The sequence below is a fragment of the Thamnophis elegans genome, chromosome 13, assembly GCF_009769535.1.
Source record: "Thamnophis elegans isolate rThaEle1 chromosome 13, rThaEle1.pri, whole genome shotgun sequence".
Classification (NCBI taxonomy): Eukaryota; Metazoa; Chordata; class Lepidosauria; order Squamata; family Colubridae; genus Thamnophis; species Thamnophis elegans.
The window spans coordinates 17,463,983-17,489,825 of NC_045553.1; the positions used below are offsets into that span (position 1 = coordinate 17,463,983).

At 45.6% G+C, this 25,843-nt stretch overlaps 1 protein-coding gene across 1 annotated transcript in view; it reads right to left on the minus strand.

The window, feature by feature from the left end:
• Nucleotides 1-8,908: 8,908 nt before the first annotated feature.
• RSPH14 (radial spoke head 14 homolog) overlaps nt 8,909-25,843 on the minus strand; it is a 40,823-nt gene continuing 23,888 nt past the window's right edge. Inside the window, exons 2-4 of the mRNA XM_032229446.1 lie at nt 10,981-11,206; nt 10,674-10,810; nt 8,909-9,658 (exon numbers count right to left, since the gene is read on the minus strand). Of these exons, the coding sequence (XP_032085337.1) occupies nt 9,420-9,658; nt 10,674-10,810; nt 10,981-11,206 (602 nt within the window). The 3' untranslated portion in view covers nt 8,909-9,419. The remainder of the gene's footprint in view (nt 9,659-10,673; nt 10,811-10,980; nt 11,207-25,843) is intronic.

Consider the following 25,843-nt stretch of genomic DNA (forward strand, 5'->3'; position numbering starts at 1 on the left):
GAAAATGCCCTCCCCACCCAAGGCATCCCAGCAGCAGGAGAGCACCTGGTCTGGGGAGACCAAAGGCCGAGCTCTTGGCAAGACCCACCCCTTGCAGTGCTCCACAGTGGCCTTGCACCAAGGCCCTTGGTAGGGTTGCCTCCCTGAGGGTCCATGCCTTCGGTGTTATGGATTGGCACACCAAGTCTTCTTGCTAAAGGACGGGCACCTGGCTCTCGGTGCTGCTTAATGCTGGCTCCACTACTTGCAGCATGATGTGGGTCCTGTTTCGGGGAGCAAAAGAGGCAGCGTCGCAGCACTGGCTGCTCAGTGTCACTGCAGGCCCAGCAGCAGCAGAGGTGGGTTGCTACTGGTTTGCACTGGCTCGGGTGAATCGGTAGTAGAAATTGAGACTGGGTCGCTGAACCGGTAGGGATGGGAGGCTGGCCATGCCCTCGAACTGGCTCTCGGCCGCCGTTGCCATTGCCTGCTTGTTTTTCAGTCATTTTTTCATGTTCTGCACATGCAGAGCTCCCTTTCCCAAATCCCTGGGCCCTGTGACATGTTAAACCAGTCATCGTGATAGTTGTTGCAGTAGAATTCATTGCCCACATGTGACTCTCCTCTTTCACTTCATCTGTAGCAGGGGTCCCCAACATTGGCAACTTTAAGACTTCTGGACTTCAACTCCCAGAATTTTGGAAATCCACAAGTCTGAAAGTTGCCAATGTTGGAGACCCCTCAATAATGGTGTCCTGAGAGGGAAGAAAAAGGCCTTGAGTGCTCGTCCCCCATGGCTGCAAGAGAAGAGTTTTGGTCACCAAGGGAGTAAAGGAGGCCTAATGTCAACTGTCCAGCTGGCATTCCCAGAAAAAGAAACACCATTATTTTTCCAAGAGTATCAACTTTACTGAATAAATGTAGAAGCGAAACCGGCTCTGGACTTCTTGTGCAAATGGATGCATAGTTAATTTCCCCTTTTCCCACAGGTCACCCACTGTCCACCAATCACTTCTGTTCATTTTTTTTGGTTGCTGTGGCATCTGCTCTGGGTGTCCTTGAGAGGGGGGGGGAAGCACTCACTGTCTCATGCTTGTAGGCCATTCCCCCCACCCTTGCATTCCAATCCACACACACACACAAACACATTCTTTGTCAAGCTGTGAGCAAAATGGAATCTAGGTGAAAGTTTGAGTCAATCTTGACCCTGAGGATGGAGCTTTCTGTGAGAGCTCTGGCCTGGGCATGTACTCAGCCCCGTGGCCACTTGGAAAGTGCTGCTGTGCCCCAAGTTATTATACGCCATTTCTATGCAAGGCAGGAGCTTAGCCCAATTAGTCGGTTGATGATTTATATACTATAATATCACAGGTATTGCTCTATTAATGAATTGGCATGTCAGCCATCCCATTGGTCCTCAGATGATAGGTCCCTGGGAGGAGCCTATCAATTTTAAACATTCCTGCCAAAGTTTTGCAGTGAATTACAACCCCGCCCCCCCTGTCTGAGATAATGTGCTTTGGGACCCCACGTAGTCTGTAGATGTGTTGCACAAATATCTTGGCTAAGGCCAGGCGGAAGGAATCTTGGGACCTGCCGCAAAGCGTGCTGGTTTCAAAAACAGGTTGATGACAGTCCAAATTACTGGGTTCTCAGGCAACTCCACAATAAAGCAGCTCCTGGATATCTCCTGCCACAGGCCAGGTGTGTTGGCTACTGACAGTAGTAGGCCTGGAGGCTTCCCAAGTAGGTATTTCATGGAGGGTTAGGACAGCTGGCCAGATAGGCTTCTCCTTTTTCATCTTCAGCCACCAGAACTGTCTCTTCACCAGGTGAAGGGTCTTCACAAACCCGAAATGTCCTGCAGATTTTGCATCATGGTTCCTCTGCAGGACCAAAGTTCTCTGGCTGGCTGGGACTTACACTCTGCTCCCCTTCCACCCCAAGCCCTCCATCATCCTCTTTATGCAGATGCACCACCCAACTGGCTGCGGGAAGACTGCTCTCTGCTGCCTCAGGAGCATTGGTGCTGCAAGCTGCCTGGATGGGATAATGGAGTTAACTGCTTCCTCTCGGGTACTTCTGCCCTGGGGCATGCGAGAGAGGGCATTGACTAAGAAAATCTTCCCACCCAGCAACTAGCAATGGGTGAAATTGAAGCCACTAAAATACTGAGCCCATTAGGGACAACTTCCTCGGGACCTTTAACACTTCCAGATTCTTGTGGTCCATCCACACCTTGAATGGAATCTTGTTGCCCTCTAAGAACTGCCTCCAGGTGAGAAGAGTCGATTGAACCATGTATGCCTCCTTCTCCCAGATGGCCCACCACCTCTCAGTATCAAACAATTTACGTGACGTTTAGGCCCATGCAACTTTCCCTTTTGGTTCCTCTGGAGTAAAACCACCCTTACTGCCACATCACTGGCATCTGCCTGGATCACAAAAGGTTCATCTGGATTTAGGTGCTTCAAGACCAGTTCAGCAGCAAAGAGCCACTTTAGCTTTTTGAAGGCCGCCTGGCATCGATGGACCAATTTAATAACTGGGTCGGTTTGGGCTTCACTCCCCCGCCCATATTGAGCAAGTTGGTGATGGGCAGGGCTATCTGGGCAAACGTGGAGATGAACTGCCGGTAGTTTGCAAATCCCAGGAAGCTCTGTAACTGCTTTACTCCTCAGCTACTGGAAGCAGTAAAATTCTGAAGGTGGTTCCCAGAAGAACCTTCCAAGTTTGTGTCGCCTGCATGAAATGATTGTTGTCAGGCATTGTCCCCCAAAATGTTGAAGTGTGTAACATTGATGCACACCATAGATTTGCCATCACTGATGTAGTTCAAACTCTGCTTTTTGCAGATTCTGATAAGTATTTTGGACAAATGACTATCCAGTCTGTTTGGATGGGAATGTACCATCTCAAGAGGCAAGCAATTCCAACAATAGGAAATAGCTCCTCGTCTCTAACCTGACTCTATTTCTCTGTAACCTCATCATCTGGGTTCTGCTCCTGTCCACATCCTCTCCCATGTAACAACATGATAGATAGCTAAAAATGCACCATCAGGACTGTCCTGTTTTCTTTTTTGCAGACTAAAAATCCCCGGTTCCTTTTAGATAGTCCTGAAAGTACTCAGCTTTCTGTCCCCACAAAACCTTGATAGTCCTCTGAACTCCCTCCAGTTTGTTTACATTTCTTTCTGTTAAATTTTCATCCTATTTGTTTCAGTTCATTATGCAAGCCTTCCTCAATCTTCTTGAACCTTCTCTTTCTTCTCTAAAGTTGTATGTTCTAGTTTTTGTATCACCTGTACAGTTGATAATAGACTAATAGAGTTGGAAGGGACCTTGGAAGTCTTCTAATCCAACCCCCTGCTCAAGCAGGAAACCCTATACCATTTCAGACAAATGGTTATCCAACCTCTTCTTAAACATCTCTACGGTAGAGCACCCACAATTAATCACCCACTGATTAACTGTTCTCACTGTCTGGAAATTTCTCCTTAGTTCTTGGTTGCTTCTCTCCTTGATTTGTTTCCGTTTATTGCTTCTTGTCCTGCCTTCAGGTGCTTCGGAGAATAGGTTGACCCCTCTCTTCTTTGTGGCAGCCCCTCAGATATTGGAACATCTTATAGGTCATCTAGTCCAACCCCCCTGCTCAAGCAGGAGACCCTATACCATTTCTGACAAATGGCAGTCCAATCTCTTCTTGAAAGTCTCAAGTGATGAAGCTCCCACAACTTCCAAGGGCAACCTGTTCCATTAGTTTGTTGTTCTCACTATCAGAAAAAAGTTCCTCCTTATTTCTAGGTTGAATCTCTCCTTGGTCAGTTTTCATCCATTATTCCTTGTCTGGCCTTCGGGGGCTTTGGAAAATAGCTTGACCCCCTCCTCTCTGCGGCAGCCCCTCAAATATTGGAAGACTGCTATCATTTCTCCCCTGGTTCTTCTTTTCATTAAACTAGCCATGCCCAATTCCAGTAACCGTTCTTTTATGTTTTAGCCTCCAGTCTCCTCATCATCTTTGTTGCTCTTCTCTGCACTCTTTCTAGAGTCTCAACATCTTAATATTGTGGCAACCAAAATTGTGGCAACATTCCAAGTGTGGTCTTGCCAAGGCATTATAAAGTGGTATTGACACTTTGTGTTATCTTGATTCTATCCCTCAGTTAATGCAACCTAGGGTTCGCTTTTTTGGTGGCTACCACACTCTGCTGGCTCTTGTTGAAGAGATTGTTCATTGGACTCCTAGATCCCTCTCAATTACTGCTGAGCGAGTTTCCACCTATTCTGTATTTGTGCATTTGGTTTTTCTTGCCTAACTGTAGAACCTTACATTTCTCACCATTAAATTTCATTTGAAATTCATTACTTTGTTCAGGTTTGAATGTGACAATCCACCTGATACTCCTTTCCAAGCCGATATGAAGCTTGGTATCTCTGTGTGTGAATATTTGTTCAATTATGAATACACCTACAAATGTACCATCTAGTCTTTATTTTGATTGATTACCAATTGCCATCAACTTGCTGTTGACTCTTCATGCCACATAGATGGACCTTTTCCAGAATGGTCTGGACCTAATGCTGCCCTTCTGGTCTCCCAACACGTGCCTTGTAATTGACTTCATCTTCTTTGCTGCTGGTCTTCCTTTTCTCTTTCTTTCCACCTCTCAGTATTATGGACTTCTCAAGGTATCTGTGTCATTGCACAACATGTCTGAAATAGGATCATTTGAGCCAGGTCTCACCTGTGCTTCAAGTGAGAACTCTACATTGATTTGTTCAATGATTCTTTGATCTCTTGGAAATTCTCCAAACCTAAAGTTCAAAATATTGTTGGTATCTTGTTTTGTTAATGTCCAACTTTTACCGCCATGGGATGTCACCTTGCTTGACTAATTCTGAGTTGGTAGGTAGACCACATTTTACCACTTTATTAAAAGAGGATATAACTAAAAATGTTCTGAAGCATTGGCTGAGTTCCCCATGGCATTTCCCCAGCATCCCAAGCTAGTCACTCTGTGAAGGAAGGAAAGGCATCTGTCATGACTTGTTTGTGGCAGACTCACACTGGCTCTTTTATTAGCTGTTGTTTTCTCTGGTGCTCTTGTTTTCTACATGTTCACAAGCAGGCCGTTTCATCAGCTACTCCAGGATCTTGCGCAGAATATACTGCAAGCTGTGAAATGTGCCATTTCCTGGATTCTCTTGCTTCCCTTTTTAAAAATGTAGCCCCGATCTTTTTCCTTCTCCAGTCTGTCTTTCCCAGGAGGTCTTCAAGGTTGGAGCGCGTGGTTCTGTGGGCATTTTTGCTGGTTCCCTCAGTAAACTGGGATGCAGTTTTTCTGGTCATGGAGCCCTGACTTTATTTAAATGAGCTGTGTCCTTTGCATCCCACCTTGTCTATCTCGAACCACAGTTCCCTTCCTTCCATTAACGGCAGACTGACAGTCAACAACGGTTGTGTTTATCTTGTAGGAAAGAGCAGACATAAAATGTGTTTTCAGTTGCTCTGCTTCCTCCATCCTCTCCTCTTCACCATGCATCCATTTTCACTTTCAAGTTCTTTATTTCTGTGTCGCCAAGCAAGCATCTCCTTCCCCTCTGTTAAGTTTGGAATAAGTGGCAGCCTTGGAGGGGATGTCTCGGTCAGACGTGTCACCCATATTTCGGTGTCATCCCATGAGTCAGGGATGCCTGAGTGAATTCAGAGCCTCCTTTGCCAGCATTTGTTTGTTTCCCATCGTGCCCTGGAGTGGAAACCTCTGAGGTGATGCCTGGTGCTCCCTCCTGCTTTTGATGTACTTCCCTGCCAGTCTCCAAACCCCCTCCCCTCTTTTGTCCCTCCACTCTTTTGCTTCCCCACTTGTCCTCTGCGTTGTTGGCTCCAGTCGATGGCATATTTGCTCTTGGAGAACATTAGTCCAATTCCTGCCTGGGGTAAGAATCCATTAAATACCATTTTAGTCGATACGGCAGCCTCCCTGACAGATGGCTGTCCCAGCTTTGTTTAAACATCTCCACAAAGGAAGAGTTCCGTGTCGCCTGAGGCTCCCTGTTCCATCACTGAACAGCTCTTAATGTTGTGAAATGTTTCCTGATATCAAGCAGAAAGCTACTTCGTGGTTACTCAAGCCCATTGTGTCTCTCGCCCCATCTTATGGGGAAGGGACAGCAAGCAGGGAACATTATCCTTCTTTGCTCGTCAGAGGAACAGGGAAGCAATACAGTCAGGGAATAATAAAATCCCGGGGTTGAAAGTGTCTATGGAGGCCTTCTAGTCCAACACCCTGCCCAGAGTAGGAATTGTTGTGCCATCCCAGACAGACAGCATCCAACCTTCGCTTGACAACTTGAAGGAATGGAGCACTCATAATTCAAGACTGTTCTACTGCTCAACAGCTCTCACACCAGGAGATTTCTCCTTGTTTTCTTCCTCTATGAAGCTTCTCGTCTACCTTTGGGAACTCTGAAAATAACTTCACCGCCACTTCCTTGTGATACACTTTCAAGGAAAGAACCAGACTACATTCTTCTTTTGAGAAATGATGAAGGGACTGTTCAGAGTCCAGGCCCAAAGAGTCTACCAGCAGAATTGTAGATTTGAACAATAAAGTTCAGCCAAGGGCTTTGGTTGCGTGTTTAGGTCGAGACACCAAGAAGTGGGTTAGCTGGATGAGTCAGAGCAGCTGAGGGAAGCCCCTTTGGGACTTAGACAGAAGGTGTTTTTGTATGTTTGTGGGTGTGCTTGTTTGCTGAGGGGGGTTGGTGTTGAGTAGCTGAAGGTGCTGAGCCTCTCCTTCAGAGGATGTTATTATGGGAAGTCTTTTAACTTACATTTTAATTGAATCCAGGTAACTGTACCTTATGGCCATTCTTACTTCCCTTACCTTCTGGGACAGGGAAAACTAAGCCCTGGCCATCTTCCCTGGAGCACCATTTTATCCAACTATCCCTCTGATTGCTTTTTTTCCAGTCTGAACACCCCTGGATTCTCCAGCCTGTCCTCCTGTGGCACATCCTCAAATTCTTGTGTCAACTTTGTAATACCTTTCTGGGTATCTGCCCATATCTTTCTGGAAATGTGCTGCCCAGAATTATACACAGTACTCCATCTGTTATATCCTGAATATGTATTGAAAAAGAAAAATGGAATTAAAATTAAACATACTGTAAACAAGCCTCACAATGGATGAGACACTGAAATAGTGGATAGCCTCTGTCCTTTGGGATCGACCATTAGCATAAAAGCAATCAGCAGCCAAACAGAGTGCCACACAGTAGCTCAGGTAAAGTAGCAATGAAGGCATGTTATGTGAGATGAAGCCTTCTTGAAGTCTACAACCCTGAGGACAGATGAAGAAGAAGAAGACGATCAGCAGTGAGGCAGATGGATTGTGGGAGCAATACATGCACCTTTGTAGATCTCAAGGCCTAGGTTGGGGATAGGTTATCTTGAAGAAGGTCCATATATGTGATCATTAAAAGTTGATGCTGAATTGATGGCAAATACTGATAGCCCTTAGTTTGTGACCATAACTGGGACGGGCAACTCAGACATTAAGTAAAGCGGTTGCTAAGTGGAATTGTGGTTGTGTTTATAATCAATCACTCCAGCAGTGTCTCACCAGCACAGAACAGAAGGAAATCCTCCCCTTTGAAGCAGCTTCTTCTGATTCAAGCCAGATCACCTGAGTCTTCCTAGTAGGTGTATCATAATGCCAGCTAGGCTACGTCCTCCTCAGGTGTTTCCAGGGTATAAATCTGGTCTGTGTCCTACCTTTTTCTCCCCTGCACTTCTCCCTCTGGCACTTTTCAGTCTAGTCTTCCAGCCTGTTCAAAATGAACTGCAATTTCATTCTGTCATCGTGAGTGTTGGGTAGATCTCCCAATTCCGTGTCACCTGCAGATTTGATTAGCAGCCCATCAATCCTTTTGTACAGGTCATTAATAAAAGTGTTGAATAACACTGGCGCCAAGATAGATTGCGGTAGAATCTCACTTAGAAACAAGTGACACAAATGCCACGCAGCTCGTCTCTTGCCAGGGCCTCTTCTCAGAAATGCTTCACTTTAATGAAGAACCCGACCCCTTCCCACCAGGAACATCTGCACAGCCTGCTCCTCCTTTCCAGTATTCTCTTTCTTCCTGGGCCATATCTCTTATTTGTTGAAGCAAATTATTTCAACAATTATATTGGACAGAGTGAAGAAAATCCCACCTCTGTCCCAGCTCTTTTATGCCCCTGCCAGTGTTTCATAATCCTTTATAGCATCCTTAAATCATCATCATTTATTCCTTCATGGATCAATTAGGACAGATGGTTGTCTTATCATCTGTCATCCCATCCCATGCTTCCCACACATTTTCCTTAGGTCAGCCCGTCCCTCCTTACATGCTATTGGACCAACAGACTCCTGCCTCCGTCCCTCTTGATAGATATCTCCAATCTCTACCACCTGTTCTTCCATCCACCCCATCAGAACAGAGGGGGCAGTACCCTCTGATATGGGATCTGTCGTGAAGGTCCAGAGAACAAGACTTCTTCTTGACAGGCTTCCTGTCTCTTTTCCAAGCATTCTTTAGCTGTCTTGGTGAATTTGGAGCAGGGCAGATTTGCATCTTGCCTTTAGGCCGTCTCTTCCAGGAGAAGAGAGCCCATCAATATGGACTTGAGGCATATATAATTCTTGCAATTGTTGTAGAGGACAATAGTCATTTCTCCTGAAGACACAAGGCCAGGATCCTGTCACATCAGCAGGATTGGCCTGTTGGTGATATCTCTGCATTCCCCAATGTATTTATTTATTTAATAAATAAATTAATAAATAAATTTAGTTAAATACATTTATTTGCCGGCTATCTCACTGAGGGGCTACCTTAGGTGGCTTACAACAATAAAAAGGAAGAAATGAAAAGAGTGTAAACAGATCAGAAGTAAAGAGAACAATAAAATAAAGAAAAAGAACACAATGGGAACACATCAATATGCTAATGAAAAAGATGGACGGGGGGGGGAGGGCAGAGAGCAAGGGGGGAGGTGGATTCTGCCATCAATCCAGCAGCCCCCTCCCCTTTGGACCCCAAGTCAACCAGCAGAGCCAGGAGGGAGGGTGGGGAAAGGCAGGAGGTTCCAGAGGGAAGGTTCTTCTTTTGGATCCCACCTTTCAGTTGGAGTTCTGACAGGATCTGAAGTGGGTCCTCTCTGCCAATCTGAGTAGGAGGGATGTGACCCAGTGGGAGGAGATGTTTGATCAGGTCACCTGGCCCTGTACCATTCAGGGCTTTAAAGGCTGTTCTCATTCTGCTCCCCTCTTCCTTCCCCCTGAATGAGACTAGACCCTTCACCAGGGAGCTGCCTGTTCTCTTTCAGCCAGCTATCCCTCACACAAAATGGCTCCTTACAGTCCCAGGGCTATTGTCAGTTGCCAAGAGGGCTTCCTAAGGTTTCCATTCAATGACCTGTATGGCGATCTGGGCTGCTCTCTGCACGGTCTCACTGGAATCCTTCAGCTGCTTCCGGAATTCCGGCACGTGCTTCAGCAGAGTCGTGCGGCCTTCTGGGGCTTCTGACAACATGGTCAGGGCCTTGATAGCATAGAGGCGGACTTTGCTCTTGTCATCGTGGATCAAAGGCAGAAGATACTCGATGGCTTCTGCATTAATAGCAGCATATTTCCCTGAAACGGAGAAAAATATAGCAGGGAATGAACAGATGAGGCCAGCAGTGAGTGGTAAACCAAGAGGTGAGATGGAAGCAGCTGCAGCCAGAAGGTCTGAGTGGGCCTCCTGGCCCCCTTGGCACAACCCAGGGTTTTAGTAAAAACTGCTGAATAGGTTTTATTTAGGTGAAAAATTATCCTGAAATTAAGGGGAAAGAGGAAATCCCAGTCCTGCTTCTCTAAACATACTTGAGCCTTTCCCTCTTCCCAGGATAATAAGCGCAGCCCAGAGACTTCTGCTGGAGGCATAGCGAAGTAGACATGTCTCAAATAGAGACAATGAGTGGAGGAAAGACCAAAGAACTGGCAATAGATCAGTTCTTTGGAACCCATCTGGATAAGGAGAGGAGATGGCCCACATGTGCTCTGGCAGTTGCTCCTCATGAGGAGAGTGAATATAAAGTTGGTTTATTTGATCAAGAATAAAATAGATATGTCATTTTTGGTAACACATAATGGAATTGACATCAGGACTGAAATGATGATGCTTTATAGATTTATGTAAAGAGATGGGATATGGGAAGAAGAGAGCATTTGTTATAATTTAAGAGGAGGTGAAAAATTACTAAAATTGTTCATACTTAATTAACTTTTATAAACTTTTTTTTCTTTTCTAAATTCTTTTTTTTCTATTTTTCTTTTTTCCTTTCCTCCACCTTTTTCTCTTTCTTTGGTTTATATTAGTTTTTATATTTTCAATTATAATTATAATTATACTACATTTAATTGTTTTTAATTGTGATAAATTAGAAATCACTCCTCTATCTGTTTTTATGTTTCCTTGGACTTTTTATTTATTTATTTTTTCCTGAGCTTAAGTTATACTTGTTTTTGCTATTGTAAATAAAATCTCTACTAAAAATGGTGAGAAGGAAACACCTTAAGTGCAGCCCGGGGGCTTGCCCGGCTGTGTCCCTGGGAGCCCCCCCTTCTCTCCCACAGAGAACGGGCTGAGCCCCATGGCCACACTCACCTTGGGTGGTCACTGCCGAATTCATGATGGCCCCGGCAGCGTTGGCTCGCACCTCCGCATCCTCATCTTCCAGCAGGGTGACCAGGTCCGGAAAGACGTTTTCTTTGAAGACCATGTTCTTCCCCTCCAATGGGACGCTGAAGTGGGAAAACCATCCCTTTGGGTCAGCTGAGGCTGGTCTGCTTGCCTTGCCCTTCTGACCAGTCAACTAGGCCAGAGGGAAACCACTCTTGGCAGACACGGAGCTACCCTGGAGCTCCTCTGCCCTCTGCACCTCTGAGGTGTGCCATATATTGGTATGCCTCACCTGATGGCCATGAGGACCTGGGCAGCCTTGCACCTGATGGCCCGTGAGGGATCCCGCAGCTTCTCCTTCAAGATAGCAACAGATCCTGTAGCCAAGGCCTCGAAGGCTTCAACTCGCAGGCAGCCTGTGAGGGTGTCCAGGATGAGCTCTTGGATGTCCTCCTTCTCGGTCTTCAGCTTCTGCACCAGCGATGAAACCAAACCGCTCTCCACTATCCCAACGGCCACTGCAAGAACAAAGGGCAACTTAGCCTTCCCTCACCTGTCCAGCAGAAAAGAGGAAATTCGAGCGCAGGGGTGGCCTTAGGGATTCTCTTTTTTTTTTTTAATTTATTTATAGGCCGCCCTTTTCCCTGAGGGGACTCAGGGCGGCTTACAATTTATAGGGAGGGGAATACAAAACAATAAGACATAAACAATACATAAATTAAAATAGAACACAACATTCATTCATCATTCGGGTGGGGACGGATTACAATCTTTATCCCCAGGCCTGACGGGATAGCCAGATCTTGAGGGCTGTGCGAAAGGTCTGGATGGTGGTGAGGGTACGAATCTCCACGGGGAGATCGTTCCAAAGGGTCGGAGCTACTACTGAAAAGGCTCTCCTCCGCGTAGTTGCCAGTCGACACTGACTGGCGGATGGAACTCGGAGGAGGCCTAATCTGTATGATCTAATAGGTCGTGAGGAGGTAATTGGCAGGAGGCGGTCTCTCAAGTACTCAGATCCACTACCATGGAGGGCTTTATGGGTGGTAAGTAGCACCTTGAAGCGCACCCGGAGATCAACAGGTAGCCAGCGCAGCTCGCGGAGGATAGGTGTTATGTGGGCGAACCGTGGGGAACCCACAATCACTCGCGCGGCTGCATTCTGGACTAGCTGAAGTCGCCGGATGCTCTTCAAGGGCAGCCCCATGTAGAGCACGTTGCAGTATTCCAGCCTAGAGGTCACAAGGGCTCGAGTGACTGTTGTGAGGGCCTCCCGGTTCAGGTAGGGTCGCAACTGGCGCACCAGGCGAACCTGGGCAAATGCCCCCCTGGTCACAGCTGACAAGTGATGGTCAAAAGTCAGCTGTGGGTCCAGGAGGACTCCCAAGTTGCGAACCCTGTCTGAGGGGTGTAAAATTTGGCCCCCCAGCCTGAGTGATGGAATACTAGCCAAATTATTGGGAGGGAAACACAACAGCCACTCGGTCTTATCCGGGTTGAGTACCAGTTTGTTAGCCCTCATCCAGTCCCGAACGGCCTCAAGACCCCGGTTCATCACGTCCACCGCTTCATTGAGTTGGCACGGGGTGGACAGATACAGCTGGGTATCGTCCGCGTATTGGTGGTATCTTATCCCATGCCTCCGAATGATCTCGCCCAGCGGTTTCATGTAGATGTTAAATAGTAGGGGGGATAAGACCGAACCCTGTGGCACCCCATGTGTTAGGGGCCTAGGGGTCGATCTCTGCCCCCCAACCAACACCGACTGCGACCTGTCCGAGAGGTAGGAGGAGAACCACTGCAAAACAGTGCCTCCCACCCCCACCTCCCGCAGTCGTCGCAGAAGGATACCATGGTCGATGGTATCGAAAGCCGCCGAGAGGTCAAGGAGAACCAGGATGGATGCATGGCCTCCATCCCTGGCTCTCCAGAGATCATCGGTCAATGCGACCAAAGCGGTTTCTGTGCTGTAACCAGGTCTGAAGCCGGACTGGAAAGGGTCAAGGTAACTAGCTTCCTCCAAGGACCGTTGAAGCTGGAAGGCCACCACCTTCTCAACAACCTTCCCAACAAAGGGGAGGTTGGAGACAGGACGGTAATTGTTGAGAACGGCTGGATCCAAAGATGGTTTCTTCAGGAGGGGTCTCACCACCGCCGCTTTAAGTGCGGAGGGGAAGTGCCCCTCCCGAAGGGAGGTGGTAACGACCGCCTGGATCCAGCCTCGTGTCACCTCACTGCTGTTGGCAACCAGCCAGGAGGGACACGGGTCCAATACGCAGGTGGAGGCACTCACAGCTCTCATGGCCTTGTCCACATCCCCAGGGGCAACATCCTGGAACTCAACCCAGGGGTGGTCTGCCAATTTATCCTCTTGTGCCTCGGCTGGATCTGCAAAGGTGGAGTCCAAATCCGACCGAAACCGAGCAACTTTGTCCGCTAAGAACTGGACATAATCCTCAGCCCTACCCTGCAAGGGGTCCCCCGTATCCCTCCTATTTAGGAGGGAGCAGGTTATCCTAAACAGGGCGGCTGGGCGGGCTCAGCGGACGCAACCAAGGTGGCAATATACGATCTTTTTGCTGTCCTCAGTGCCCTGATGTACTCCTTGGTGCAAGTTGTTAAGAGTGCTCGGTTCGATTCGGATTTATCGGACCTCCACAGGTGCTCTAGGCGTCTCCTCCGGCGCTTCCTCTCCCGGAGCTCCTCGGTAAACCAAGGAGGCCTCCGGATCCACTGCGTCGGAGCGGCCGTAGTGGCGCAATCCGGTCAAGAGACTCCGACGCTGCCGAATTCCAGGCAGCAACCAGAGTCTCCACCGGACTGTGGGCGAGAGTATCAGGAATAACCCCAAGCCCCGTCTGGAACCTCAAGGGGTCCATAAGTCACCTGGAGCAGAACCACCTGGTCGGTTCCTCCTCCCTACAGTGGGGGTTTGGCCTCCGAAAGTCAAGCCTCAGTAGGCAGTGGTCTGACCACGACAGGGGTATGATCTCATTACCCCTCAGACCAAGATCATAACTCCACTGCTCCGAGAGGAATACGAGGTTGAGCGTGTGACCCGCTGAGTGAGTTGGGCCCCGGATTACCTGGGTCAAGCCCATGGCTGTCATGGAAGCCATGAACTCCTGCGCCCCATCAGAGTGTTCACCGAGTGAAGGCAGATTGAAATCCCCCAGGACCATAAGCCTGGGGAACTCAATTGCTAGCTCGGCTACCGACTCGAGGAGCGAGGGGAGGGCTGCTGCAACGCTGTTGGGAGGCAGATATGTTAACAGCAAACCCACTTGACCCTTGAGGTCCAACTTCACCAGTAGGGACTCACACCTGACAAGCTCCGGAGCAGGGATCCTACGAGGTACTAAAGACTCCCGGATAACAATAGCCACACCCCCACCCCTTCTCTGGGCTCTCGGCTGATGAAGCACCTGAAATCCTTCTGGGCACATCTCTACGAGGGGGACTCCTCCCACCGGGCCCAGCCAAGTTTCAGTAATACATGCCAGGTCTGCCCTCTCGTCTATAATTAAGTCCCGGACGAGGGGAGCCTTGTGAACTACAGACCTGGCATTTATCTTCCTACTCTGCTGTCCTTACCATGGAGGGGAATGGCATTCATCACTTATGACGAGAGCCCAGGGAAGAACATACAGACAGTGCTATAAAAATGGTGCTTCGTGTGATTTCTTTTTTTATCCTAAGGAAATATTTGCACTATTGGTCAAAATAGTGGCTTCTTTCTGCTTTCAAGCTCCCTTCTGGGAGGTCTCTGAGAAGGAGAGGTGACCTTCTAATCAACAATTCGACACACTTGCCCCAAGCTGCAATTCTGGAGATGTTTGCAGCGGTTTTCATTGTCATGAAAGAGGCAGGTAGACTTTGAGGATGGAGCTGGATGTTACCAAGACAAATCCTGTTCAGAGCTTCTGAACCTCAGTTCAGTTCATCTTGATGGATGGGCTGCTCAGTTCATCTTGATGGATGGGCTGCTCAGAAATCATGCAGGGCAGCATTTGAGGCCACCCTAGAAACATCCTGGGAAACTCCTACTCAGCCTCTTCACCTTCTCCCATGAAATTCCTTCAGGGAGTATTTTGTCCTTTCCTGTTTGAAATACTTACATGAAGCCCCCACAAAAAGCCCTCAGGAGTTGGGGATCCTTACAGAAATGCCCCCCAGGACAAAGTCTCTTGCCAAGGGAATACCAGGGAGGCTGGCACATGCCTGAACTAAATGAGACCATTCACCTTCATGCTTGGCCCTAGTCAATAAGCCAAGGGTCTCCAACCAGGGCTGGATGAGGAATTCTGGGGTTGAAGTCCACAAGTTGTAAAATTGCCAAAGTTGGAGACCCCTGCAATAGCCCAAGAAGGGATGGGAGAGACCCCATATGATCACGTGGACAAACAAACCAAGACTCAATCCAGTCAAGGTCTCTTGATCAGGAGACAAGTTAATACAAGAAGTCCTCGACTTACAACCTTTCATTTGGCAATCATTCCACGTTACAATGGCACTTAAAAAAAATGATTTAAGACCTGGCCTCCTACTTACAACCAACTCAGCATCCCCACAGTCACGTGACGAAAATTCAGGCCTTTGCTTCAGGCCGCCATGATTGCATCCTCCCAAGGTTACATGACCCTGCAAACTCCCCAAAAAGCTTCTCACAAGTGAAATCTAAGGGAGAAGCCCAATTCACTTAAGAACAGTATGATTCACTTAACAACCATCACATAAAAGGTTGTAAAATCAGGCATGACTCTGTCACAACCTCCTTACTTAGCAATGAAAATTCTGGTCCCAAATGTAGTCATAGGTCGAGGATTCCCTGTATGTTCTTGTAAGTTGACTCATAAGTAGAAGATTCCCTGCACCGCATTTTGGGACTGGAGGGGAAGCAAGTTCACAAGAAAATACTGATGGGGTCAGGAGTGGTTGGGAAAGCTTGGAGAAGACTGTAGGGGAATGTGATCATTGTCCAAGAAAGGGCTGTAGAGTAATGTAGACAAAGAGGCAGAATTGTTCTGTATTGTTCCAGAGGTCATGGGGATTAAATTACGAGGAAGACTTCAGTTGGGTTTCAAGAAGAATGGTCAACTGTCCAAGAATGGAACAGGCTGCCGAGAGTAAAACTAAAAATAATGCAGGATGTGCATGAAAGAGGAGGCTTGAAATTACCCAATTTAAAACTATATTATGATGCAGTAGTTCTGTCTACAATTAGTGACTGCATTAATTTAACAGATGATAGAATACTTAATATTGAAGGGTATGATTTGGTATATGGCTGGCATGCTTATTTGCTATACAACAAAAAAGTGGATAAGAATTTTAAAAGTCACATTTTAAAGAATGCTCTACTGCGGGTTTGGAAAAAATATCAATACAAATTAAATGATAAGATACCTATGTGGGCTATTCCTAGACATGCAATAGAAAATATGAATATAGTACAAAAACAGGATGCAACTACTCATAGATAGCTTCTTACTGTAGAAAGAGGTGTACTACAACTGAAACCCTTGGATGTACTAAAAAAGGAAAAAATAATTCAAACATGGTTTCAATACGGGCAGTTACAGGCTAGATGGAAAATAGATCAAAAATTGGCTTTATGCAAGTCGAGGATAATTTACTTAAACAAATTAGAGATAAAAGTCCAATGCATATAAAGAGATTATATAATGTACTAATAGAAATTGACTCAGAAACAGAACTAGTTAAAGACTGCATGATTAAATGGGCTCAAAATGTTGAAGAACCAATAATGCTGGATACATGGGAAAAGATATGGGTGAGAAATGTAAAGTTTACACAGGCCCAAAATTTGAGAGAAAATTTTTATAAGATGTTTTACAGATGGCATTTTGATCCTAAAAAAATGCCTTCTATGTATCTGAACTTACAATCTAAATGCTGGAGATGTGAGTGTATGGATGCTACATATTTTCATATATGGTGGACTTGCAAAAAGATTAAAGCATTTTGGATTAAAATATGGTGGATTATGCAAAATGTCCTTAAAAAAAGGATAAAGTTTACCCCTCAGTTATTTTTATTAGGCATAATTACTGATTGTATAGTTGTAGAGACTAATCTGATATTGCATTTAACAACTGCAGCTAGATTGTTGGTGGCGCAATACTGGAAGAAGGAAGATTTGCCTACTATTCAAGAATGGACATTGAAAGTAAGAAACCTAGCCGAGATGGCCAAGATATCTGCATATCTTAAGGACCATTCAAACGAGAGATACAAACTGGAGTGGAAAAGATGGATTGATTATACTCAAAACATATACGGGATTAAGAAACTCCAGATGGCTTATGATTAGAGATCAGGAATTATAAATTATCTAGAGTTAGTCCAGCAAGGAGGAGCTAGAGTTCAATGGAAATACATTGTGCACCACCTTTTTGGGTTTTTTTTCTTAAACTGTACCTTAGATTCTCTTTGCTAAAGATTTATACCCTGTATTGGTTCTGGGAAGCCGGGGGGAAGGGGAAGGTTGGGGGGGGGGGTTGCGGGGGGAGGTGGGAACTAAACACTTGTAAAAGTTTGTGGATTTTTTTCAAGAATGTTTAATAAAAAGATTTTTTAAAAAAAGAATGGAACAGACTGCCGAAGGGGATAATGGTTGCCCAAAATGCATTCCAAATAACAAAATAACAGAGTTGGAAGGTACCTTGGAGGTCTTCTAGTCCAACCCCGTTCAAATAGGAGACCTTATACCATCCTGGACAAATGGCTGTCCAGTCTTTTCTTGAAAACCTCCAGTGATGGAGCACCAGTGGTGGGTTTCAAAAAAATTTGGAACCTCTTCTGTAGGTGTGGCCTGCTTTCCGGGTCCACTGGTCAAAACTCTTCTAACTGGTTCGGTAGATTTGACGAACCGGTTCTACCGAATAGGTGCGAACTGGTAGGAACCCACCTCTGTGGAGCACCCACTACTTCTGAAGACAAGCCGTACCATTAATTAATTGTTCTGATTGTCAGGAAATTTCTCATTTGTAGATTGGTTCTCTTCTTGATTAGTTTCCATCCATTGCTTGTTGTTCTATCAATAGGTTGACCTCTTGTTTGTGGCTCAAATATAGCCAGGTCCTGAGGACATCTAGGGAGATTCTTTGAGATCTCACAGTGTGGTCAGGTCTACCTCCTGCCAGCTATTTGAAGTTTTGGGTTTCTAATGAGGCGTGACTAACTTCCAAACAGGAAAATTAAAACTCAGGATTCAGTGTCCTGAATAGACTAATCAGATGCCTTCCAGACGATTATTATGGTCCTGTATTTACCAAGCAGGAAGTTAAAGCATCGGGGAAGTCACTAACATTGTTGAGGACGAATCTAATAGGTGGAGGGAAAACCTGAATTCACAAGAGGGCAAACCCCACTTCCGGATGCTGGAGGAAAAATCTGACAGCTCAGTTATTCTCATAGTTGATTAGCAAGAAAAATATTGGGGGCTCTTTCAAAAAGGTGTTTTGGAACTGAATTCTGTAATAAACTTTAGGAATTTGGACAAAAGGGTAAGCCTTTTTTTGATTAAATCAGTTCATATTCCTTGATACTATTTATGCTGGTTTGTATAGACTTGGCTTTGAACATATTTCTTGTTAAGGCTGCGGGACTTAATTAGATATACAGCTTGTGATTTAATTTTCAGGAGATTTCTCCATTCAATCAATGCAAGGATGTTCAAACTTTCTGTATAACCACATATAATAAATTATTCCCTGAGACATTTTTCCAGCTCTTACATTAAATTGGTTGAAGTTATATGATGATGAACAACTGGTAGATCAAATGACAATTAAGTAGTTGACAAAAGTGATCCTCTCAAAGGCTACACGGAATGCAGGGGATCCTGCTAATAACATTTATGCTTTTGGATCTTGTGCTGCTCTTCCGTAGAGCTCAAAGATCCTAGAAAGATGGAAACAGTGCCAGGAAAATATAAGAATATTCCAGCTGGCTGACAATGTTTTGAAGACTTTCCCATTTAATGTGAGTGGATTAATTATGGTGATTCCACACTACCTAACTCTTTTGGATGTAGGCCAGGCCTCTGACCTTTTGTGAAAAGGAGCAAAAGTTAATCTGCAAGTTTTACTTCCAGAGACAAACAGCTGAACGGAGATCTGGCTTCTTCAACAAAAAAACATTGAAGGGGAGAAAATATCTTGGAAATGGATGTGAAGGTGCTTAGGTTAACTTCTGTTGCAAGTTATTCAATCTGTGTATTTGTCAACAAACCCACAAACTGTTCTTTTTTCAGAGCAATGAGAAGCCCAAGCAAGCCACAGATCTCTACTTGAGAAAAAAATGAGATGGAGCAGAATTATGTTGTAATTCTTGCCAGAGTGGCTTAGAGTTTTTAAAAAATCAGGAATAAAATGTTCATGATGCAATACTTAAATAAAAAATATTTCACCAATATGCTGGTGATACTCAGCTGTATTTATGTATATCTTGGCCTGTGGTGAGTTAAGTGATGCCATGTCCTTCCTCTCGCAGTGCCTGGAGGCTGTTAGGGGCTGGATGGGGAGCAACAGGTCGAAACTAAACTCTGGCAAGGCTGAGTGGCTATGGGTTTGGGGTTCATTGGCTCATGGAGAATTGCCACCTCTGGTCCTGGATGGGGTGGCACTCCCCCAAACAGGCCCTGTGCATAATCTGGGGGTTCTCGTGGACTTGTGACTCCTGCTCAAAGAGCAGGTGGCAGTTGTGGCTAGGAGGGCCTTTGCACAACGGTGGGTTGTGCACCAGTTACACCCTTTCCTGGACCAACAATCCCTACTCACTGTCACTCATGCCCTAGTCACTTCCTGCCTTGACTATTGCATATGCGCTCTACAGGGGGCTGCCCTTGAAGAGCATCCGGGAGCTCCAGTTGGTACAAAATGCAACTGGCCACATGATTTTGTGCAGACCCCGGTGTGCACATGTATCACCTCTCTTGCGGGAGCTGCAATGGCTGCCGATTTGCTTCCAGCTGCAATTCAAGGTGCTGGTTGTCACCTTTAAAGCCCTTTATGGCTGGGGACCAGGTGATCTGAGGGACCATCTCTTGCTGGTCACATCTACCCGACTCATCATAGCTGGGAGGCAGGGAATGCTGCTGGTCCCATCCCTGAGGGAGATACACCTGGTGGGACCCAAAAGAAGAGCCTTCTCCGTGGTGGCTCTCTCTCTCTGGAACATCATCCCCCCAGAGATTAAAACGGCCCTCATTTCTGGAAGGCACTGAAGACCTGGTTCTGCCAGCGGGCCTGGGGAAGCCAGAGGGGGATGGAGCTTTTTAAAAGAACAGACAAACACAAAACTAAAGCAGATTTCATTTGAAAAGCAATAAAAGGAAACAACGGGCATGTTGAAAGGAGACCTTGCACTGGAGCAACATCTGGGGGAACAGACTTTCGCCAACTGTTTTCTCAAAGGAAACCCAGAAAACAGGGCCAGAGTTAGGGAGCTGCTCTTGAGGAGGCTCAGACCGGCCACTACAGAGGTGGCTTCCTATCAGTTCGGCCCGGTTCAGCCCAACTGGTAGTGGTCTGGTGGCCTGGGTCACTGGAACTGGCAGCAACCCAGGCCTGCCATGCCCCCAAACCGGTTACCTGGTTGCTGCCGCCATCTTGTTTTTGTGTTCTGTGCATGCATAGAACAATTTTAATTGAACTGCAGCATGCATCCAATGCACGCACACACAAAGCGTGCACACGAGCGAACCAGCATTGAAGCCAGCCAGAACCCCCCTCTGGGCCACTTGGCTGCAGACCGGCCCCAGGTGGACTGGTCCCCTAGCTGATCTTCTGGCAGGAGATGAAGGAAGACAATTCATGGACCCGAAGCTGTTCCAGGATTTGCAGGCTGAGGACAGCAGCTGAAATGGGACCAGTGGCAGCTCCTGGCAGAACAGTGGGGCATTTTCAGGATTCAAGTCATGTGGCTGCTTTGAGCTACCCCGCTCAACAATAGGGCAGCTGTTTTGAAAGCTCATCCTGCACCGAGGAAGACAATTGTGGGATTCTTAGGCCATGAATCAGGAGAGGTAGCGCTCTTGGTTCCAGGAGGGGCTGGGCTGGCAGAAATTGGGCAGAGGCTTTGCGTGCCAGGGAGGCCACCTACATCGCTGAAGACCGGTGGATTCAGGGACGAACCCCTGCCTGCAGCCCCGCTCTTCCGGGAGGAGGGTCTTCTGCTCTTCCTGGTCCTGGGGAACATCTGTCTGTAGTATTTTTGGGGTCTCAGGTTCGGTTTGTCAGCCCTCCCCATGTCTATCCCAGTGTCCTGGCAGTGGTGAGTGATTTATCTTTCTCTTCTCTAAGCAAAATGCTCCCTGAACTCTACACTCAGATGCGATCTGTCGTAAAACAATGAAATTTGCATATCGGGTGAAGAAGTCTTGCCGTGATTTGCATGGAGATTGGGGGGGGAGGGTGTAGGCTCTGTGGTGGGCCCCCTGTGCTTACTAAAGAAGTGGGGCAGCCCTTCAACCTCTGCTCTGGGGCTAATGGTAACAGCAGCAGAGAAGATGAGGTTGCCCCAGTAGCTACGGGGCAAGAGGGGGCACATTCAGGAGCAACGTGTTGTTGACAGCAGATGGGATTGTGGTGTCTATGTGGGGATCAAAAAAAAGACAAGACAATGGCTACAAACATGTAGCAGGTCGGTGGGTCTTTGACTGTATGTTGTTTGTGGCTGCCGTCCTGACTTTTACGACCCTCCTTGAGGGCCAGCTGGAGTTTTCCCAGGGATCACATAATTAGAGATTCAACTGAAAAGACGCAAATGGTAAGAGAATATACAGCACATGGGACACTGTGGGTCAGTCAAGATGCTTAGAACACTTTCAAAGATACAGTCATGATGCAAAAGCAACATTTTAAAGTTTTCGCACATATAAGATGACAGCATATTTGGTTTAAAGAATTGCAGAATAAGGTAATTTAAGTTTTGGTATCTGATTGAAAGCTAATCCCTGTACATTATATTCCAGAGGATCGATGGTCATTATTCATTCTAGGTCAGCAGCTACAAGAATTAGATTAAGTGCAGCCAGGTGGACAATGGTTACCTTGTCTAAGGGTTGATGGAGCAGATTTTATGCTTACTGTATATATACAATTATACATTGGCCTGGGAAAGAAAAATGGATTCCAAAGGCAACAATTCCATTGCCTGGGATATGGGATCTATGGGATTAAGGGAGTAAGCCCCAGTTAGTAAGTAGAGCCTTGATACCAGTGTTACCACATTCGACAGTTGTACAATCAGCTAGTTTGGTCTTGTAGGAGCATTAGGTATGTTCACTGCCTTGAGTTATTTATAAAGTAACACAAGTGGGATAAAAATCCAATTAATTAATTAATTAAAAGGGGCCCAGCCAATAAGATAGACTAAGAAAACAATGCCATATAGGCCAGGATTACTCTTACTGTAGGAAATGTCAGTTACATTGTTGGGGTTATGGGCAGCATGAATAGATTAGACTAGACCTAGACTAGAAAATAGAAGAGAAGAGATTGTAATCACCATAGCAAGATAATTTGCAAGGCTGAATGTGCCTCTATCTTCTTGTGAACTAAGGAGGGGCCGGAGACCTTTTTTCCCATTATTTTCTCGGCAGGGGCTCCAGCCCCTCTTAACTGACTGTTGCCTTGGTAGCGGCTCTTCCTCCGGCCCTTCAAGGCCATTCCCTCGGTCCTCTACACAATGTCACATTTTGTCATTCTCGCCCCCGCAGATGCTTCTGAGCTGCCACGTGCCTGGCATTCAGTAGCCCTTGGCCTGGAAGAAGAGAGTCCTCCTTCTATGGGCCCAACCTCTGCTCAGCATTAAGCCCGACCCATCCTCTTCCTCCTCTCTTTGCTGCCCCATTAGCTCCCTTTCTCCCCCCTCCCCAATTGGCCCCGCTGCCTTCAGTTACAGTCTTCTCTTAGGTCTGCAGACATCTATCCAGCTCTCTAAAATCATCCACTCATCTTGCTTCCCCTCCTTTTTTTAAAAAACGCATTGCTTAAAATAAGAGAAGAAAAAAAGGGCAAAGAACAAAAGGAAAGGGAAAAAAAGGCAGTGACCTCAGCCTGAATCAAACTCCCACTGAGACTCCATTAAGAGTGGATGATGGAACTTCCCAAAAGAAGCTCAGCCTCTTGGTCTTGCCTGACTGAGCCTGAATCATTTCCTCCCCAGGCCATGGGGCCAGGACTTTACAGCATTCCTCGGCCGGCAATTACACCTGAATCCACACCCACCTGGATCCTAGTAAAATCTTCATTTGTGGTTTATTGCCGATTTTGCTTGGCTTCTACACCAGTGCTCTTTCTCTGTGGAAGGCATCAGTGCAATATATATATAGCTTTTATCTTTCTATATTTTACTTGCACGCCGACCAGAGTTGGTCTAAGAGAGAGATGGGTAGTTTCTAAAGTTGACATATCCAAATGAGGGGATGGGCAAATAATGCCAAACGCCGACCTGAAATATGGGACTATATGTGCTACTGCTCCCAAAGAGAAGAAAGCAACCACGGAAACTTCTCAGGAGACATCTCCCGTAGGTTGACCATTCCTGGTGGAAATCAACTCCTGGAGCTCCATGCTTAGGAGGTGGCTCAGATTCTGCCAGAGCTGGGCCCAAGTGCTGATGGCCAAAGGTTAAGGTGACCAGATTTTCAGATTGGTAAAGAGGGACACCTTTGACCCGGCCGGGGGGGGGGGAATAGTTGAATTAAAGGAGAAAAAATTAATACAAACTAAGAAAAATATGGAAAAGGAGAAAAGTAGAAATAAATAAAAATAAAACAATTTATATATTATACATATACAGGGAATTCTCAACTTACAATAGTTCATTAAGTGACCTCAAAGTTACAATGGCACTGAAAAAAGTGACCTTTGTAGCAGCCCCATAATCATGTGATCAAAATTCAGATGCTTGGCAAAGGATTCATACTTGTGTTCGTTGTTGTGTCCCAAGGTCACATGATCACCTTTTGCAACCTTGTGATAAGCAAAATCAATAGGGAAGCCAGATTCACTTAACAACCATGTTACTAACTTAGCCACTACAGTGATTCACTATGGCAAAAAAGTCGTAAAATGGAAGAAAACTCACTGTTTCACTTAACAACAGAAATGTTGGGCTCAATTGTGGCTGTAAGTTGAGTTTTGTTAGTCAGATTCCACCAGAACCGAACCTGCAGTCCCAACTCCTCTTCCCTCATCAGAAACTTTCTTTTCTTCCCTTTTTGGAAAAGAGATAACAGAGTAAACCTTTAATGGCAGTCACTTTAATAACCAGTTCTGATTTCCTGAGATTCAAATGTATATTTGAATCTTAAACTCAAACTAAAAAGTAATTCAAACTCAAGGTAAACCGCTCCAAACTCGATTGCAGAAAATATAACTTCAACAACAGAGTGGTCAATGCCTGGAATGCACTACCTGACTCTGTTGTTATATCCTCAACCCCCATAACTTTAACCTTAAACTGTCTACTATTGACCTCACCCCATTCCTAAGAGGTCTGTAAGGGGGCGTGCATAAGCGCACCAGCGTGCCTAACTTCCCTGTCCTATTGTATCCATGTCCTGTGCGCTTATTCATGTTTATTCTAATTCCTGTTATCTTGCACATGAGTGACAAACTTAAATAAAAAAATAAATAAATCTTCTGCCTTTGGAATGTCAGTTAAATATGGATTGTCCCACCAGATGACTGAATTTTATACGGAACAACAAAATTTTTCATACAATGCAAAAATAGTATTGTAATATTTTTTTATTTCAACATAACACTACAATTTACAAATATAAATTGTAACTGTTGCCAAACATCAAAATTTTGATCATGTGACCATGAGAATGCTGCAACGGTCACTAAGTGTGAAAATGGTCGCTAAGTGTGAAAATGGTAATCAGTCACTTTTTTCAATGCCATTGTAACTTTGATCACTAAACAGCCATGTTCCTGACTTAACAACCACCATGATTCACTTAACGTGGCAATAAAAGGTCGCAAAATGAGGCAAAATTCATTTAACAAACGTCTCCCTTAGCAACAGAAATTGGGGGATCAATCCTGGTCGTAAGTCGAGGATTACCGGTAGCCAATTGCAAAAGGCAACTTTACTTGGAACAGGAGAGATTGTGCCCGGATCCCTTTCATGCCAACATCCCATCCTGTCCATGGGGAGAACTCCACAGGCTGACAAAAGCCCCCAATCCCCTCTCAACCTCCACATGACATTTAGATGCCCCTCAAAGGCAAAACTCAGGGGGCTGAATTCTACAGGGGGAGGAGTAAAGGGGGGAGATTTGAGGGGCAGCCCAAAGCACCATCTGTCTAAATTTGCATCAGGCAGGCAGTAACATTTTCATAGACCATGATCAGAGGAGCAGCTGATCCTATGGAGAGACTCCTCCTGCATTCAGTTCCAGGCCTACAAGTGGAAGTACCCCTTCCTTCCTTCCTTCCTTCCTTCCTTCCTTCCTTCCTTCCTTCCTTTCACCTTCCTTCCCTCCCTCTTTCTTCCTTCTAGCCTTCCTTCCTTTCCACTCTTTCTCCTTCCTTCCTTCCTCTTGCCTATCTACCTTCTGTCTTTCTGCTCTTTAGATCTCTCTTCCCCCTTCCTTCCTCCTTCCATCCTTTAACCAAAAATCAGGATGTTTTATTAGCATCAGCATCATTCTGCTGAAAATGCCAGATTCTGTGGTACTTCTGGATGAAACTTAGAAAATTACAGAGACATGAGGAACCATTATATAATTTCACTTGACAAAACTCTGATTAAAATAATAGCAACAAAATGTAAGGTTTTTTAATTTTAAAACTGTAGCAAAACATAGATTTATTTCCAGTTTAGTTAATTAATGTCATTATAAAAAGGAATGCAATTGATTAAATAAAAATCACTTTTTCTTTTATTAAGAATATTTATTCTACATTAAACTAGAAAATATTTCATAGGCTCTTCAACAAGTTTGTTACAAGTTTTCAGGAATGCATGCATTCTTGAAACTGATACCATGTAATGTTAAAAAGCAGATGGCTAACTAAGTACACTAAAAACCATGTTTAATTATTTGCTACTTGAGGCCAATAGCAATGATGAAGAAATTTCTACTAGACTTATCCTCAGTGACAATATTT